A 15,264-nucleotide genomic window follows, 5' to 3' on the forward strand; every position below is an offset into this window, starting at 1 on the left:
GGCTGCTCGGCTGCATAGATGTTCTCATTTGATCACTGCTAGCTAATCTGCCAGCCAGCACAGTGGCCTCACTAGACTTACTGTAGCACTGTTGCGTGCTACCAGACCCTCAACCTACCTCAGTCACCCACCACTCCTAATCCACTATGTCAGCCACCTGCCGGAAGCCAGCTATCATGCTGAACTTTCCTGTATTTGTCAAAATGGAATTGTATAAGCAGCTGAAGAGATAACATTTTCAGGGCTACAGAGGGCAGGGGAATCAGACTAGCTGAATAGCTCTTGCTGATAGCTAGTACAGGCACGATGGGTTGAATGGCCTCCTCCTGTTCTGTAGCCATTCTATGATTCTACGATTAGTCTCTGAATGATTCCAATAGTTGTTTAATAAATTTCCCCAGGAAAGTATTCATCATTATTTAATTAACTCTTCCCATAATAACCCTGATATTAATATTTAATTTTATTGGTTGAGGCCTGGATCTTAATTATCTTTGTTGATGTCTAAGGACTGTTGCAATTTATTAACACAACAGCTTTATTCAGCTAATTCTTCCTCATCTTCCCTCTCATTCATTCATTCATTCTAATTCTCTATCCTATCCTCCATTGCCCATCCTCTCCCGAATCTGTTTCCCAATTCGTTTTGCCTCCAGCTCTGCAATCACATTATCTGGTGGTCTTTGATTCTCTCTTCCTATTATTTTTCATTCCTCCTTTACTGCACATTGTCTTCTCTCCTTGTGCACAACACCTTGGGAAGTTGACTAGTGTCTGCAGAAAACACTTCTCATGGCCAATGAACAATTGTGGAATTCAATCCCCAAAGCACCAGAATACCATTTAATAAGAAAGGCATTTAATTTATTCAGTCATTGTACATAAGTGGACTTCTACCCACGGCATGGAGTAAACATCCTAGTTTTAAAGCAGCAAAACCCTGAGCAACGCCATCTCTCGTAGAAATATAAAAACAATATGACATGCAAGATAATACAATGCATAAAATATGACAATACTGTCAATAAACTACAGCAACCATTTACTCTAAAAATGATAGCCTAAAAATCCTTTTCTTGCTCCAGTGCTTCGATTGGGCATTAAAAATTCAGTCCACAAATACCCTCAAAATCATATTAACTGCTCATTCATTTCATTGCTGTGCATAAATTGGCTGATGTAATCTCCTGGATGGCACTTCAAAGTTATTTATTGCATGTTAAGTACTCTGAATCAGTTCTCAGAGATGTGATAAGCTGTTCTATAAATGATAGTCTTCATTGCAAGAAAATTATAAGAAAAAATGTACGACTATGAAACTCGAACCTTCCATAAGCCATTTATAATCTATTCTATTATGGAGATGATTCAAACAATTCAATCTCTTGAACAAACATTCTGAAAAATTACATTCCATCTCTTCAATGGTAAATCAGCAAAATGACAGGATATCTATCTAGTACAATGTATCCTGGACCTTTGCATTGTATTTGCAAATTTTCAGTAATTCAGAATCTATGCCCCATGCAGCACATAATTATCCATACCTCCCATTCTGCCACTAACCAGATATTCATCCAGCTGTTACTTAAACATGTTTTATTGATACAACATTAACATGAAGTCTTGTTAATGCTTGTTAAGTTAATACTTGTGCTGCCTAATGGAGTACTCACAACCCAAATTAAACAATGTGCTTGTACCTATATTCTCCATTCCTCCCAGAATTAAAAACAAAATGTCCACATCTGGTTAATAAAGTCCACTATCATCTGATCTTTGGGGCAGGATTGCACTTTACCTGCTGCAAATGGAATTTCCATCCATTCATGTGATATTGCCAGAAACCCACAGCATCATCAATACGTAAGGTGGATTTTCAGCAATTTTTCTGAGTGGCTTACCACCAACAGGACAGAGGAAAATGCAGTGTTGTTGCAGCACTCAAGGGGCCAGCAGCATATCAAATTTGTTAAGGCTTAAAAATAAATAGCATTGAGTTCCCATATTATTGGATGGTTCTACGGACATTCGGTTGGCGAAGGGCAAAGGCTGAATGGCACGTCAACACCCTAGACAAAAAGCCTCAGAAGAGTATGGCACAAACAGCTTGGAAGGAGGTAGCTCAAGCAGTCATTGCTAGCTCCACCACTGCACACATTGCTATACAGCCCTGGAAACAATGGCCTGAATTTTTAGCTCGGTGGGCAGGTGGGATCGGTGGGTCTGGCATCGGCCAGGAAATGGGCCACTGACCACGATCGGCCCCACCACCACGATTTCACACTTGCTGGCCAATTAAAGGCCAGCCAGCATGAAGCACGTGCTGAAAAGCTCAGCGCTGCCAGGGTGGGGGCGGGAGGAGGGTGGGCAAGGATGTCAATGTGGGCGCAGGCGAGCGCTGAGAAAAAGCTCCCTAAAGGCAGAGAGCTGCCTCAGGGAGCTGTAGACCCAGAAATGTTCCAATAACATTTTAAAAAGCAGGATAAAATGTCCAAGTATCACAATAGACCACCTGAAAATATAGATAATGAAAATGCTGCCAACAGATTTTCATTTTTATTTTATTTCATAATGGAAACCTCATCCCACCCTTGATGAGGTTTCATGAAAAATGTAAAGGCTACCTGGCCAATTTGCCCATCGGCCAACCATAAGTTTGGACCGGCAATATAAAATAGCAGATGATTGTGGTGTTAATGTATTTACTTTGCAAGATAAAAGCAAAATACTGCAGATGCTGTATATCTGAAATAAAAACAGAAAATGCTGGAAAAACTCAGCAGGTCTGGCAGCATCTGTGGAGAGAGAAACTGAGTTAATATTTCAAATCGGTATGACTCTTCTTCAGAGCTAAAGAGAAGTAGAAATGTGATGGCTTTTACAGAAAATGCTGGAAAAACTCAGCAGGTCTGGCAGCATCTGTGGAGAGAGAAATTGAGTTAATATTTCAAATCTGTATGACTCTTCTTCAGAGCTAAAGAGAAGTAGAAATGTGATGGATTTTATACTCTAAATCCTGTCAGAGAGAAGCGCAGTATGTCTTCATGGTCGGCATTCCATCATGTCATCATTGCTTCTTTTACCAATTACCTTAAATCTGCGCCCTCTGGTTTTTGATACTTCCACTAATGGGAACAGTTTCTCTCTTTCTACTCAGTCCAGACCCTTCATAATTTTGAATACCTCTATCAAATCTCCTCTCAACTTTCCCTTCTCCAAGGAGAACAGTCCCAACATCTCCAATCTTTCTACATAATGGAAGTATCCTCATCAGTGAAACCATTCTTGTGCATCTTTTCTACACCATCTCTAATGCCTACAGATCCTTCCTAAAGTGTGGTATCTAAAACTGAATGTAAAACTTCAGTTGAGGCTGAATCAGTATTTTATACATAACTTCCTTGCTTTTGTACTCTATGCCTGTATTGAAAAAGACCAGGATGCCATATGCTTTATTAACTGCTCTGTAAACCTGTCCTGCCAACTTCAATGGATTTGGGCACAGATACACCCAGATCCCTTTAGTCTTGCACCTCCTTTCAAATTCTACCCTTTGTTTTATATTGTCTCTCTGCGTTCTTCCTACCAAAATGAATCATTTCACACTTAATTCCATCTGCCACTTGTCTGCCCATTCCACCAACCTGTCTATGTCCTTTTGAAGCTCCTCACAGTTCACAACACTTCCAAGTTTTGTATCTTCTGCAAATTTTGACATTTTGCCCTGTACACTAAGGTCCAGGTCATTAATATAGAGCAGGGTTCCTAAATCGACCCCAGGGGAACTTCACTATAAACCTTCCTCGAGTCTGAAAAACAATTATTAACTACTTTGTTTCCTGTCACTCAGCCAATTGCTACTATCCCTCTTATTCCAATGGGAACAATTTTTCTTTATCTACTCAGTCCAGACCCCTCCTGATTTTGAACAACTCTATCAAATCTCCTTTCAACCTACTTCTCTTTAAGGAGGACAGCCCCAGATGTCAATCTATCCACAAATCTGAAGTTCCTTATTGTTCGAACCATTCTCATAAATATTTTCTGCATCCTCTCAAAAGCCTTCAGATCCTTTCCAAAGTGGGGTGCCTAGAATTGGACATAATACTCCAGTTAAAAACCAGCTTCTCCAATCTATCCATGTAACTACAGTTCCTGATCTCTGGAAACATTCTTGTAAATATTTTCTGCACCCCCTCGAAAGCCTTCACATCCGTCCTGAATTGTGGTGCCCAGGATTGTCCAGAATATTCCAGGTAAGGCTGAACAAATATTTTATGCAGATTTATCATAACTCCCTTGCTTTGGTAAATGCCTGTATTTATAAAGCTCAGGATCCCACATGCATATTGGCCACTTTCTCAACCTGTCCTCGACCTTTGATTATTTATGCTCATATACCACTAGGCTTCTCTGTTCCTTCTCAGAAGAAGGGTCAGGATGTCACATCAGGTAGTGACCTATATCTGCAGCCTCCTGGAAGAACACCTGCTGCCCACTGGATCTGGTGGCCACACATTAGGTGTCTCGTTCAACCTTTTGTCTCTGGTTCCTTCTGGACTCTGCACAGACATATCCAGAATTTCCTAGTCAGCCACACACAAATGAACAAGACGGATGACTTATGGCATGATTGTTAGTGCCAACATTTATGTCAACTTTGCTACCATTGGTGCCAATTGGAATGAGTGGGCATTTGGCTTTGCGGTGTTGGCAGCTTCCTAAAAGTGCAGCGTGCCACTGAATTAACACATATGGCAATTAAGGTCCCTTAGAACAATCAGGAATATTCAGTAATTACAACGGCTTCCATTACATCAAAGTTCAACCAGTGTGAACCAAACAAAGGATGCTTATGCAGGTTTGCACAAGATTCCCGGGCAGCTGCCATGAAGCTTTCTCCTTGTGGCAGTTTGTCCTCCCTGAACTCTTCACACCTGCCTGGACGAAAGAGATGGTTGCTAGTGAACAAGGGATACCAACTGCAAGCTTAGCTCATGACACCCATCAGAAACCCAACCACTGAATTCCAACAGCGCTAAAATGAATATCATATCACTACTGGGTGTGTGATTAAACTGGCCAATTGCATGCTAAAGATGCACTTTAGGTGCCTGGACAGATTTGAAGCTGTCCTAAAATGTGCAACACCAGTGTCTCCAGAATGGTGGTGGTTTACTGTAGTCTGCACAACATTGTGTTACAGCGAGGCTTGGACAAGTAGGAGGAACAAAACTCAGATCCTCCAGGCAGGAGGAGGAAGAGGAGGACAGTGATGAGGGTACCTCACCACCAGCTACCCACATTGCAAGGTCCACTTAGGTTCCACTACTGATCCCATGAAAAGAAAAAATGCAACGGTCACTCTTCTGCCTACATACTACCTACCCCACTATGTCACTGACACAAAGCAGTCTTGCAATCAATCAGCCACCCCTTCAACATCCTCCATTGGTCCCTATTAATTCATAGATTAAAACAAAAAACAAAAAACAAAAAACTGCGGATGCTGGAAATACAAAACAAAAACAGAATTACCTGGAAAAACTCAGCAGGTCTGGCAGCATCGGCGGAGAAGAAAAGAGTTGAGGTTTCGAGTCCTCATGACACTTCGACAGAACTAGGCGAATCCCAGGAAGGGGTGAAATATAAGCTGGTTTAAGGTGGTGGGTGGGTGGTGTTGGGTGGGGGGAAGAGAAGTGGAGGGGGGTGGTGTGGTTGTAGGCAAAAGCAGTGATAGAAGCAGATCATCAAAAGATGTCACAGACAGCAGAACAAAAGAACACATAGGTGTCGAAGTTGGTGATATTATCTAAATGAATGTGCTAATTAAGAATGGATAGTAGGGCACTCAAGGTATAGCTCTAGTGGGGGTGGGGAGAGCATAAAAGATTTAAAAATATTTTAAAATAATGGAAATAGGTGGGAAAAAGAAAAGTCTATATAATTTATTGGAAAAAAACAAAAGGAAGGGGGAAGAAACAGAAAGAGGGGTGGGGATGGAGGGGGGAGGTCAAGACCTAAAGTTGTTGAATTCAATATTCAGTCTGGAAGGCTGTAAAGTGCTAGTCGGAAGATGAGGTGTTGTTCCTCCAGTTTGCGTTGGGCTTCCTGGAACAATGCAGCAAGCCAAGGACAGACATGTGGGCAAGAGAGCAGGGTGGAGTGTTGAAATGGCAAGCGACAGGGAGGTTTGGGTCATTCTTGCGGACAGACCGCAGGTGTTCTGCAAAGCGGTCGCCCAGTTTACGTTTGGTCTCTCCAATGTAGAGGAGACCGCATTGGGAGCAATGAATGCAGTAGACTAAGTTGGGTGAAATGCAAGTTGCTTCACTTGAAAGGAGTGTTTGGGCCCTTGGACGGTGAGGAGAGAGGAAGTGAAGGGGCAGGTGTTACATCTTTTGCGTGGGCATGGGGTGGTGCCATAGCTGGGGGTTGGGGAGTAGGGGGTGATGGAGGAGTGGACCAGGGTGTCCCGGAGGGAACGAACCCTACGGAATGCCGACAGTGGGGGTGAAGGGAAGATGTGTTTGGTAGTGGCATCATGCTGGAGTTGGCGGAAATGGCGGAGGATGATCCTTTGAATGCGGAGGCTGGTGGGGTGATAAGTGAGGACAAGGGGGACCCCATCATGTTTCTGGGAGGGAGGAGAAGGCATGAGGGCGGATGGGCGGGAGATGGGCCGGACACGGTTGAGGGCCCTGTCAACGACCGTGGGTGGAAAACCTCGGTTAAGGAAGAAGGAGGACATATCAGAGGAACTGCTTTTGAAGGTAGCATCATCGGAACAGATGCAACGGAGGCGAAGGAACTGAGAGAATGGGATGGAGTCCTTACAGGAAGCGGGGTGTGAGGAGCTGTAGTCAAGGTAGCTGTGGGAGTCGGTAGGCTTGTAATGGATATTGGTGGACAGTCTACCACCAGAGATTGAGACAGTGAGGTCAAGGAAGGGAAGGGAAGTGTCAGAGATGGACCACGTGAAAATGATGTCTTTTGTTCTGCAGTCTGTGACATCTTTTGATGATCTGCTTCTATCACTGCTTTTGCCTACAACCACACCACCCCCTCCACTTCTCTCCCCCCACCTAACCCCACCCACCCACCACTTTAAACCAGCTTATATTTCACCCCTTCCTGGAATTCGCCTAGTTCTGTCGAAGGGACATGAGGACTCGAAACGTCAACTCTTTTCTTCTCCGCCGATGCTGCCAGAACTGCTGAGTTTTTCCAGGTAATTCTGTTTTTGTTTTGTATTTCCAGCATCCGCAGTTTTCTGCTTTTTGTTTTTATCTCTGTGTTTAATTGACTGCCACTGCTCTTCAACAAATGCCTAGCTCCTTGAAGAAGTTCTGTTCGTCTCTGCGACAAGAAATCCGTATCTCTCTTTTGCCTTGTTCACCTTCATTGCTTTCCATTTCTCTCCTGGTGCTTGACAAGGTGTTTACTAAAACCCGCTTTCACAGCCATATCTACTTTCTCAGTGACTGTCTCCGTCTCCGAATTACCCCACGTGGATTTCAACTGAAATTCCACCCCTCATGTTTCAAACCCACCCAGGATTACAGGCATTTCCGGGACATAAAACGTTCCTCGGACTGCTGTTCCCGTCGCATCCTGAGATCCTCACTCAGTGCCATGCGCCGCCATATGAACAAACTCGACCTCTCCCTCCAGCAGCACCGCCGTACCCTTTTACAAAGCTGCGCGTGCCTCCAGTTTCATTTTATTCTTCGTCTCATCCGATGCCTCAACAAGAAACTTTTTCTCTTTCTCTCAAGTGCTAAGGAACGCAAGCTCCAACAACTCATCGACACCAACACCCATCTAGGACCCTCCACCCCTGCCTGTCCCTCCGTCCCCACCCCATCTTCCAATCCCAGCCCCAGCCGTGTATTCACTATACTCCCTGACCTTCCCCTCTCCGACGCTGAACGTTCAGTGCTCAGCAAAGGACTTAGTTTCATACCCCTACGCCCTCACCTTAATGAATTTCGGGCTCGGCACGATGCTGAACTCTTCTTCTGCCGTCTTCGTCTCCATGCTCACTTCTTTGGGCAGGAGTCCTCTCCCTGTTCAATGGATCCTTTCACCCACCTCCAATATTCTCCCTCCACCTGGACCCCTCCCTCTGGATTCTTACCTTCTCTCATCTTTTCATTGAAAACTGTCGGCGCGACATTGGTGGTCTCAATTTCTCTGCTCCTCTCACCCATTCTAATCTCTCGCTCGCTGAACTTACTGCACTCCATTCTCTCAGGTCCAACCCTGACATCGTCATCAAACCCACTGACAAGGGTGGTGCTGTTGTTGTCTGGCGCACTGATCTCTACCTCGCGGAGGCTGAGCGTCAACTCACAGACACTTCCTCCTACCTCTCCCTGGACCATGACCCCACCACTGAATATCAAGCCATTGTTTCCAGGACTATCACTGACCTCATCTCCTCTGGGGATCTCCCTCCCACAGCTTCCAACCTGATAGTCACCCAACCTCGGACGGCCCGCTTCTACCTCCTACCCAAAATCCACAAACAGAACTGTCCCAGTAGACCGATCGTGTCAGCTTGCTCCTGCCCCACAGAACTCATTTCTCATTATCTTGACTCCCTTCTCTCTCCCCTTGTCCAGTCTCTCCCCACCTACATCCGTGATTCCTCTGACACCTTACGTCACAACAACAATTTCTAGTTCTCTGGCCCCAACCGCTTCCTCTTCACCATGCACGTCCAATCCCTCTACACCTCCATCCCCCAACAGGATGGTCTGAGGGCCCTTAGCTTCTTCCTCGAACAGAGGCCCGAACAATCCCCATCCACCACTACTCTCCTCCGTCTGGCTGAACTTGTTCTCACACTGAACAATTTCTCCTTCAACTCCTCTCACTTCCTCCAAATAAAAGGTGTGGCTATGGTACCCGCATGGGCCCCAGCTATGCCTGACTCTTTATGGGGTATGTGGAACATTCCTTGTTCCAGTCCTACTCCGGCCCCCTTCCACAACTCTTCTTCCGGTACATCGATGGTTACTTCGGTGCTGCTTCGTGCTCTCGTCAGGACATGGAAAAATTTATTAATTTTGCTTCCAATCTCCACCCCTCCATCATTTTCACGTGGTCCATCTCTGACGCTTCCCTTCCCTTCCTTGACCTCGCTGTCTCAATCTCTGGTGATAGACTGTCCACCAATATCCATTACAAGCCTACCGACTCCCACAGCTACCTTGACTACAGCTCCTCACACCCCGCTTCCTGTAAGGACTCCATCCCATTCTCTCAGTTCCTTCGCCTCCGTTGCATCTGTTCCGATGATGCTACCTTCAAAAACAGTTCCTCTGACATGTCCTCCTTCCTTAACCGAGGTTTTCCACCCACGGTCGTTGACAGGGCCCTCAACCGTGTCCAGCCCATCTCCCGCCTTCACGCCTTCTCCTCCCTCCCAGAAACATGATAGGGTCCCCCTTGTCCTCACTTATCACCCCACCAGCCTCCGCATTCAAAGGATCATCCTCCGCCATTTACGCCAACTCCAGCATGATGCCACTACCAAACATATCTTCCCTTCACCCCCACTGTCGGCATTCCATAGGGATCGTTCCCTCTGGGACACCCTGGTCCACTTCTCCATCACCCCCTACTCCCCAACCCCCAGCTATGGCACCACCCCATGCCCACGCAAAGGATGTAACACCTGCCCCTTCACTTCCTTTCTCCTCACCGTCCAAGGGCCCAAACACTCCTTTCAAGTGAAGCAACATTTCACTTGAATTTCCCCCAACTTAGTCTACTGCATTCGTTGCTCCCAATGCGGTCTCCTCTACATTGGAGACACCAAACGTAAACTGGGCGACCGCTTTGCAGAACACCTGCGGTCTGTCCGCAAGAATGACCCAAACCCCCCTGTCGCTTGCCATTTCAACACTCCACCCTGCTCTCTTGCCCACATGTCTGTCCTTGGCTTGCTGCATTGTTCCAGTGAAGCCCAACACAAACTGGAGGAACAGCACCTCATCTTCCGACTAGGCACTTTACAGCCTTCCGGACTGAATATTGAATTCAACAACTTTAGGTCTTGACCTCCCCCCTCCATCCCCACCCCTCTTTCTGTTTCTTCCCCCTTCCTTTTGTTTTTTTCCAATAAATTATATAGACTTTTCTTTTTCCCACCTATTTCCATTATTTTAAAATATTTTTAAATCTTTTATGCTCCCCCCATCCCCACTAGAGCTATACCTTGAGTGCCCTACCATCCATTCTTAATTAGCTCATTCATTTAGATAATATCACCAACTTCGACACCTATGTGTTCTTTTGTTCTGCTGTCTGTGACATCTTTTGATGATCTGCTTCTACAACTGCTTTTGCCTACAACCACACCACCCCCCTCCACTTCTCTCCCCCTAACCAACCCCACCCTCCCACCACCTTAAACCAGCTTATATTTCACCCCTTCCTGGGATTCGCCTAGTTCTGTCGAAGTGTCATGAGGACTCGAAATGTCAACTCTTTTCTTCTCCGCCGATGCTGCCAGACCTGCTGAGTTTTTCCTATTAATTCATGTCTGCACATTAATGATCAAACAACTTAGAAGGTCACTTACTGCCAAACACCCAAGAATGGATCAGACAGGAAAGTGGCAAAAAGGTATAATGTTTACCTAAGTTAAATAAAGAGCAAAAACTTATGAACACATGATTTTTTCAGATATCACAGGCTGGATTTTCCCAGCTAACTGGAGCTGTTTTGGAGGAGGGAGGCTGGAAAAATAGGGACAATTGCATTGGGACAGCTCCTCAACACACTTCTGCCTCGGGGGGACTTTCCCAGGGGCAGCCTGGGAAACAGGTTGGCTGCCTGGTCCACAGAGGTGGGCAGCCAATTTGTCCAGCTAAGGCCCACTTAGGGACCATTTTATGCAATCATTGGTATTTTACCAACATTGGAGCATATCTGAGTGTAGAAGTCACCAGCTCATTGAGGTGGCTTCCTGGTGAGAGGCCAAGGGGGCCATCAGAGCTGGAGGCCCCTTGCCTTAATGAGGGGACCTCAGTGATGAAAGGCTGCAGCCCTGTCCATGAATTGGGCTGCAGGGGGATATCCCCTCCAACTTGACGGCTTAACTGACTTTGGGCCTTTTAATTTATAACTTAATGGCAGGCATCCAATGGCGTCTCAATGTTCAGGCGCTCTCTTGCTCAAATACCCGCCACGGCAGCATCCACTTCTCTGCTGGCCTGGCATCACTGCAGGCTCTCTGAATGGGCCTACAGTCTCTCTGAATGGGCCTGCAGTCTCAGGAGTCCACCTGCAACCCTTAAGTAGTGTGGTGAACGCAGAAGCATAAGTTAGTATGCCACCTCCTGGAAACTTGTGCCAGCAAGCATAGTGACAACACGGACGGGCTCGTGAACCCCCGTATGGCCCAATGTTGGGGCTCTGATGCCATACGGAAAATCCAGCTTCATGTACATACTTCGAGAAATTACAAACATTTATTCTTCAGTTACTCTGATGTGGTGCAGCCTGTGTGGCTTCAAGAGAGGTAAAAGTAAAGGCAAGCTGCTCAGGTCCCTGCTCTAACTGCTGAGATGCTCTTGATCAATATCCTTTGGGTTTGGAGCTCATGCAGGGGCAGACACGACCACCGGAAAATGAGGCAACATGTGGGGCTCTGACTGAGAGGTGGGCAGTGGGGGAGAATAGTGGAAGTTTTTTCAGTCAAGTCTCCACTTCCATGTCCAATTTTGTCTCCATGCCTCTCATGGCCTATCCGCTCTTCACTGTTACCACTAGATTGGAGAATGCTTTGGTGTAGATCAGTGCAGCTCTGTAAGACCAAGGCTAAGGTACCTGTCAACCTACTTAAGATGGCAAACATATTGGCATCCAGGGTTTGCATGCGACATGGATTCATTTGATTGGAGCATTTGACAGTCCACGGTGCTGGTCACTCTATGGAAGATGACATCATCTCAATGGCTTGCCTCCATCACGCCCGAAGCGGGGTCTTCTAATCTCTCTGCAATCATGCTAGGTCCACTTTGAAGGCCTGTCGGTGTATCACATGTTGTCTGCTCCTGCTTAATGATTCTCCCTTTCATCAGTGGCCTACGGGGTCCAGCCAAACAGAATATGAAGGGGGCTGTGCTCTCTCTGTGTGGACTCACCACTGCTTTCCCTGTCTCTACCATCTGTTCTTGCTCACCTGTGAAATGTGAGTCACCAGGTGAAAACCCAACTATCTGCCTTACAGATTTTGCCAAAGTATGAGCATCTGAGCTGGTGCATGGTCTAAATGATCCCTGTGATGGTGCATCCTCAGAAGAATTCAGCTCCTCTGAGGAATTGTTATCAGTAACCTCTGCTGACCGCTGCTGTGCGCATGAAGATCCTGTGGGACATTAATAAGTCCTGGCAAGATAAGAATGTTACAAGTTAGAGTAATGAAGATGATCATACTTCACTCACTGTTGAAATCAGGTTAACATGACTGAGAGCCATGTGACGTGTGGGTGACTTTGATTTAATTGTGTCACCAGGTAGCTGGAACCTTCCCAACTCCCCATCTCCAATGGCCAGGGAAGCTAAAACTCCACTGATCTCCAGTGTCTCCTCCTCTGCACGTGGCAGTTGTGGGATGTTTGGAGGACCCTGTCCTTTCCTCTCCCTCTCCCTCATGTTCTGTGGAAGAAGGGAAAGAGACACAATTGAGTGTTAATAGCAAATGTTCATCCGATGGATAAAGTGCATATAATGAGGGTGTCTTTGAAGGAGAGGCATGACATTCTATAAAGAATGAGGATGAGCAGGAGTGGTGGATGGATGCTGGAGGTGTGTGAAAGGGCATAGAAAGAGGGGAAGAGTGCACCTGCAAGGTAGATGGGTGTGAGGAGCTGCAGTAACTTGAGAAGGCTGAGTTAGGGAGTTGGATAATAAACATGGCAGGATGTAGGTGAATGTGCCACTGTTCTTACCTTTTCTGACCTGCTAAGATCTTAAAGCACTTTCTGCTATGAATCCAGGAGCATTGTGCCAGTCTCCACCTGCTGACCACCTCTGCTACCTCCAACCATACCTTCTTGGTGTCAGCTGCAGGTTTCATCACACCATAGGTAGGAAACAGTATTTCTCTTCACTCTTCACAGCTCCCAACAACACATCTGGGGGGGAGGGGGGCTGTCACTGAAATGAGGTGCAGCCTTTTCCCATGTAAAATCCATTTGCTTCTTTTTTCTCTCCAACACCAAACTCCAAAATTACGTGTTTGGTGTGTCTCTTTAATGACTGGAGTTTTCATTGTGTCATCTTGATCTACATCACACCCACAGCCACTGATTGGATAGGAAACTCGGAAGCAAAATTAAAATGAAGTAACTGAGTTGAAAAGCCACTGATTGTACTCACTGGCTATACTTACTTCTGGATCCCTCTGCTCCTAGCATGTCACAGAATTAATCTCTGCACTGGCAACTAACTTAAATCCATTTATACTACTAATTTATCTACCTTGTTACAAATATTTCACGCATTCAGATAAAACACCTTTAGTTTTAACTACTTGTGACCTTAATCACGAATGCCCCATTACTTTTGTTATACTCTCTGTCCATTCCTGACAATGAACACCTTTCATGATTTCAGGACATCCTAAACTGTTTTACAGCCAGTGAAGTAGTCACTGTTGTAATGTTGGAAACATGGCAGCCAATTTGTGCACAGCAAGGTCCAACAAAAAGCAATGTGATAATGATCAGAAAATCTCTCTTTTTAGGTAATGTTGATTGATTGATAAATAATGGCCAGGACATCAGGATAATACTCCCCCTCTTCTTCAAAATAGTGCCACAGGATCTTTGCGTTTACCTGAGAGAGCAGATTGAGGCCTCAGTTTAGCGTCTTATCTGAAAGATGGCACCTCCAAAGGTGCAGCACTTCCTCAGTACCATACTGGAGTGTTAGATTAGATTTTTGTTACCAAATTTCTGGAATGGGACTTAAACTTACAACCACTTGATGCAGAGTTGAGAATGCTACCAACTGCCATTGCTGACACATTCTGCATGAGTTTACCCAAATTGCTACTCTGCTATACAGTCTTGACTTCCTCTTTAGATTTATAAATTTCCTCCCACTCCACCACCCCCATTTATTAGTTCAAAACCCTACCCACTGCCTTGTTTACATCCAGGATACTTGAATGAGCCTAGGTTAAGTGGTACCTACACCAGCACAACAGTTCCCTTTTTCCCCAGTGCCATGTACTGGTGCTAGTGCCCCATGAATTGAAACCCCTGCCTTCCAAACCACTTTTTCCGTCATGCTTTTAACCCTCTAATCTGTTTGACTCTATGCCAATTTGCACATGGCTCAGGGAGTAATCCAGAGATTATTGTCTTTGACATTCTGGTTTTTTAAAATTTGGATCGTAGGCCTTCAAAGCCACATTCCTCCTTCTACCTATGTGGTCGGTTCCTATACAGCCAATGCCGCCTGGATTCTCCCATCCTGCTCCAAGTTCATCTCCAGTTGCAAGGTGATGTGCTGAACCAGGCAACATAGTCTTCAGAAGTTCGGATTGTCACTGCAGACACAGTACCTTCCCTCCACCTCCTGCTATATCCTCTAATGCTTCTACATTACTCATCCCTCCATCCACTTGAATGGCCTCATCTGCAATGATGTAGTCAATTTGCACATCCTAATTGCAATCTTGGTTCTCATCCACACATGTAATAAGCACCGAGCTCCAAATACTCCATCTATAGGCTGACCCCTCTTTCTGCTGCCCTCCATTCCTCCCTTTAGAAGAGATCTCTATCTTTTCGGCTCTGATTAAAGGCCTAAAATACTGACATTTTCTTTTCTAGATGTCACTTTTTAGAGTTCTTTTTGTTCTTGGATTTTCAAATGTTTCTTCAATGGTCCTATGGTCTGTATATGGAAATTTTAGCAGAGGTCTTAGCATTCCACATTTGAGCCCAAATCATTCACTCATTTCCTCCATGTATTGTCCCTCTGCTTCCCTTATGCTCCAAGGAGAGGAGTTTCGGGGGTGGGGGGGGTGGATTATAACAGCAAAATAGGGGCAAGTTTGGGTGGGTGATACAGTTGAAATGTTAAAAATTCAATCCGAACTCAAACCGGCCCAATTGCAGGACAGGAATGTGGATGACCGATCTGCCGAGTTGTGACTTGGGGATGGGGAGGGGGACATTTTAAGTATTATAATGAGGCTATGAGTCTCATTTGTATTTAACATTTAGAATT

General features: G+C 45.5%; 1 protein-coding gene across 3 annotated transcripts in view; it reads right to left on the bottom strand.

The window, feature by feature from the left end:
* The window catches only part of kcnip4a (potassium voltage-gated channel interacting protein 4a), a 432,286-nt gene that overhangs the window by 13,104 nt on the left and 403,918 nt on the right, over window positions 1-15,264 (bottom strand). The window contains exon 5 of one of the 3 annotated variants that reach the window (XM_041190117.1): window positions 12,466-12,678. The exons of 1 other annotated variant lie outside the window; for it this stretch is intronic. In XM_041190117.1, the coding sequence (XP_041046051.1) occupies window positions 12,466-12,678 (213 nt within the window). Of the gene's footprint in view, window positions 1-12,456; window positions 12,679-15,264 lie in introns of all 3 variants that reach the window. One more of the 3 variants, XM_041190109.1, reaches the window with a different exon arrangement.

This window comes from Carcharodon carcharias, chromosome 1 (genome assembly GCF_017639515.1).
Source record: "Carcharodon carcharias isolate sCarCar2 chromosome 1, sCarCar2.pri, whole genome shotgun sequence".
Classification (NCBI taxonomy): Eukaryota; Metazoa; Chordata; class Chondrichthyes; order Lamniformes; family Lamnidae; genus Carcharodon; species Carcharodon carcharias.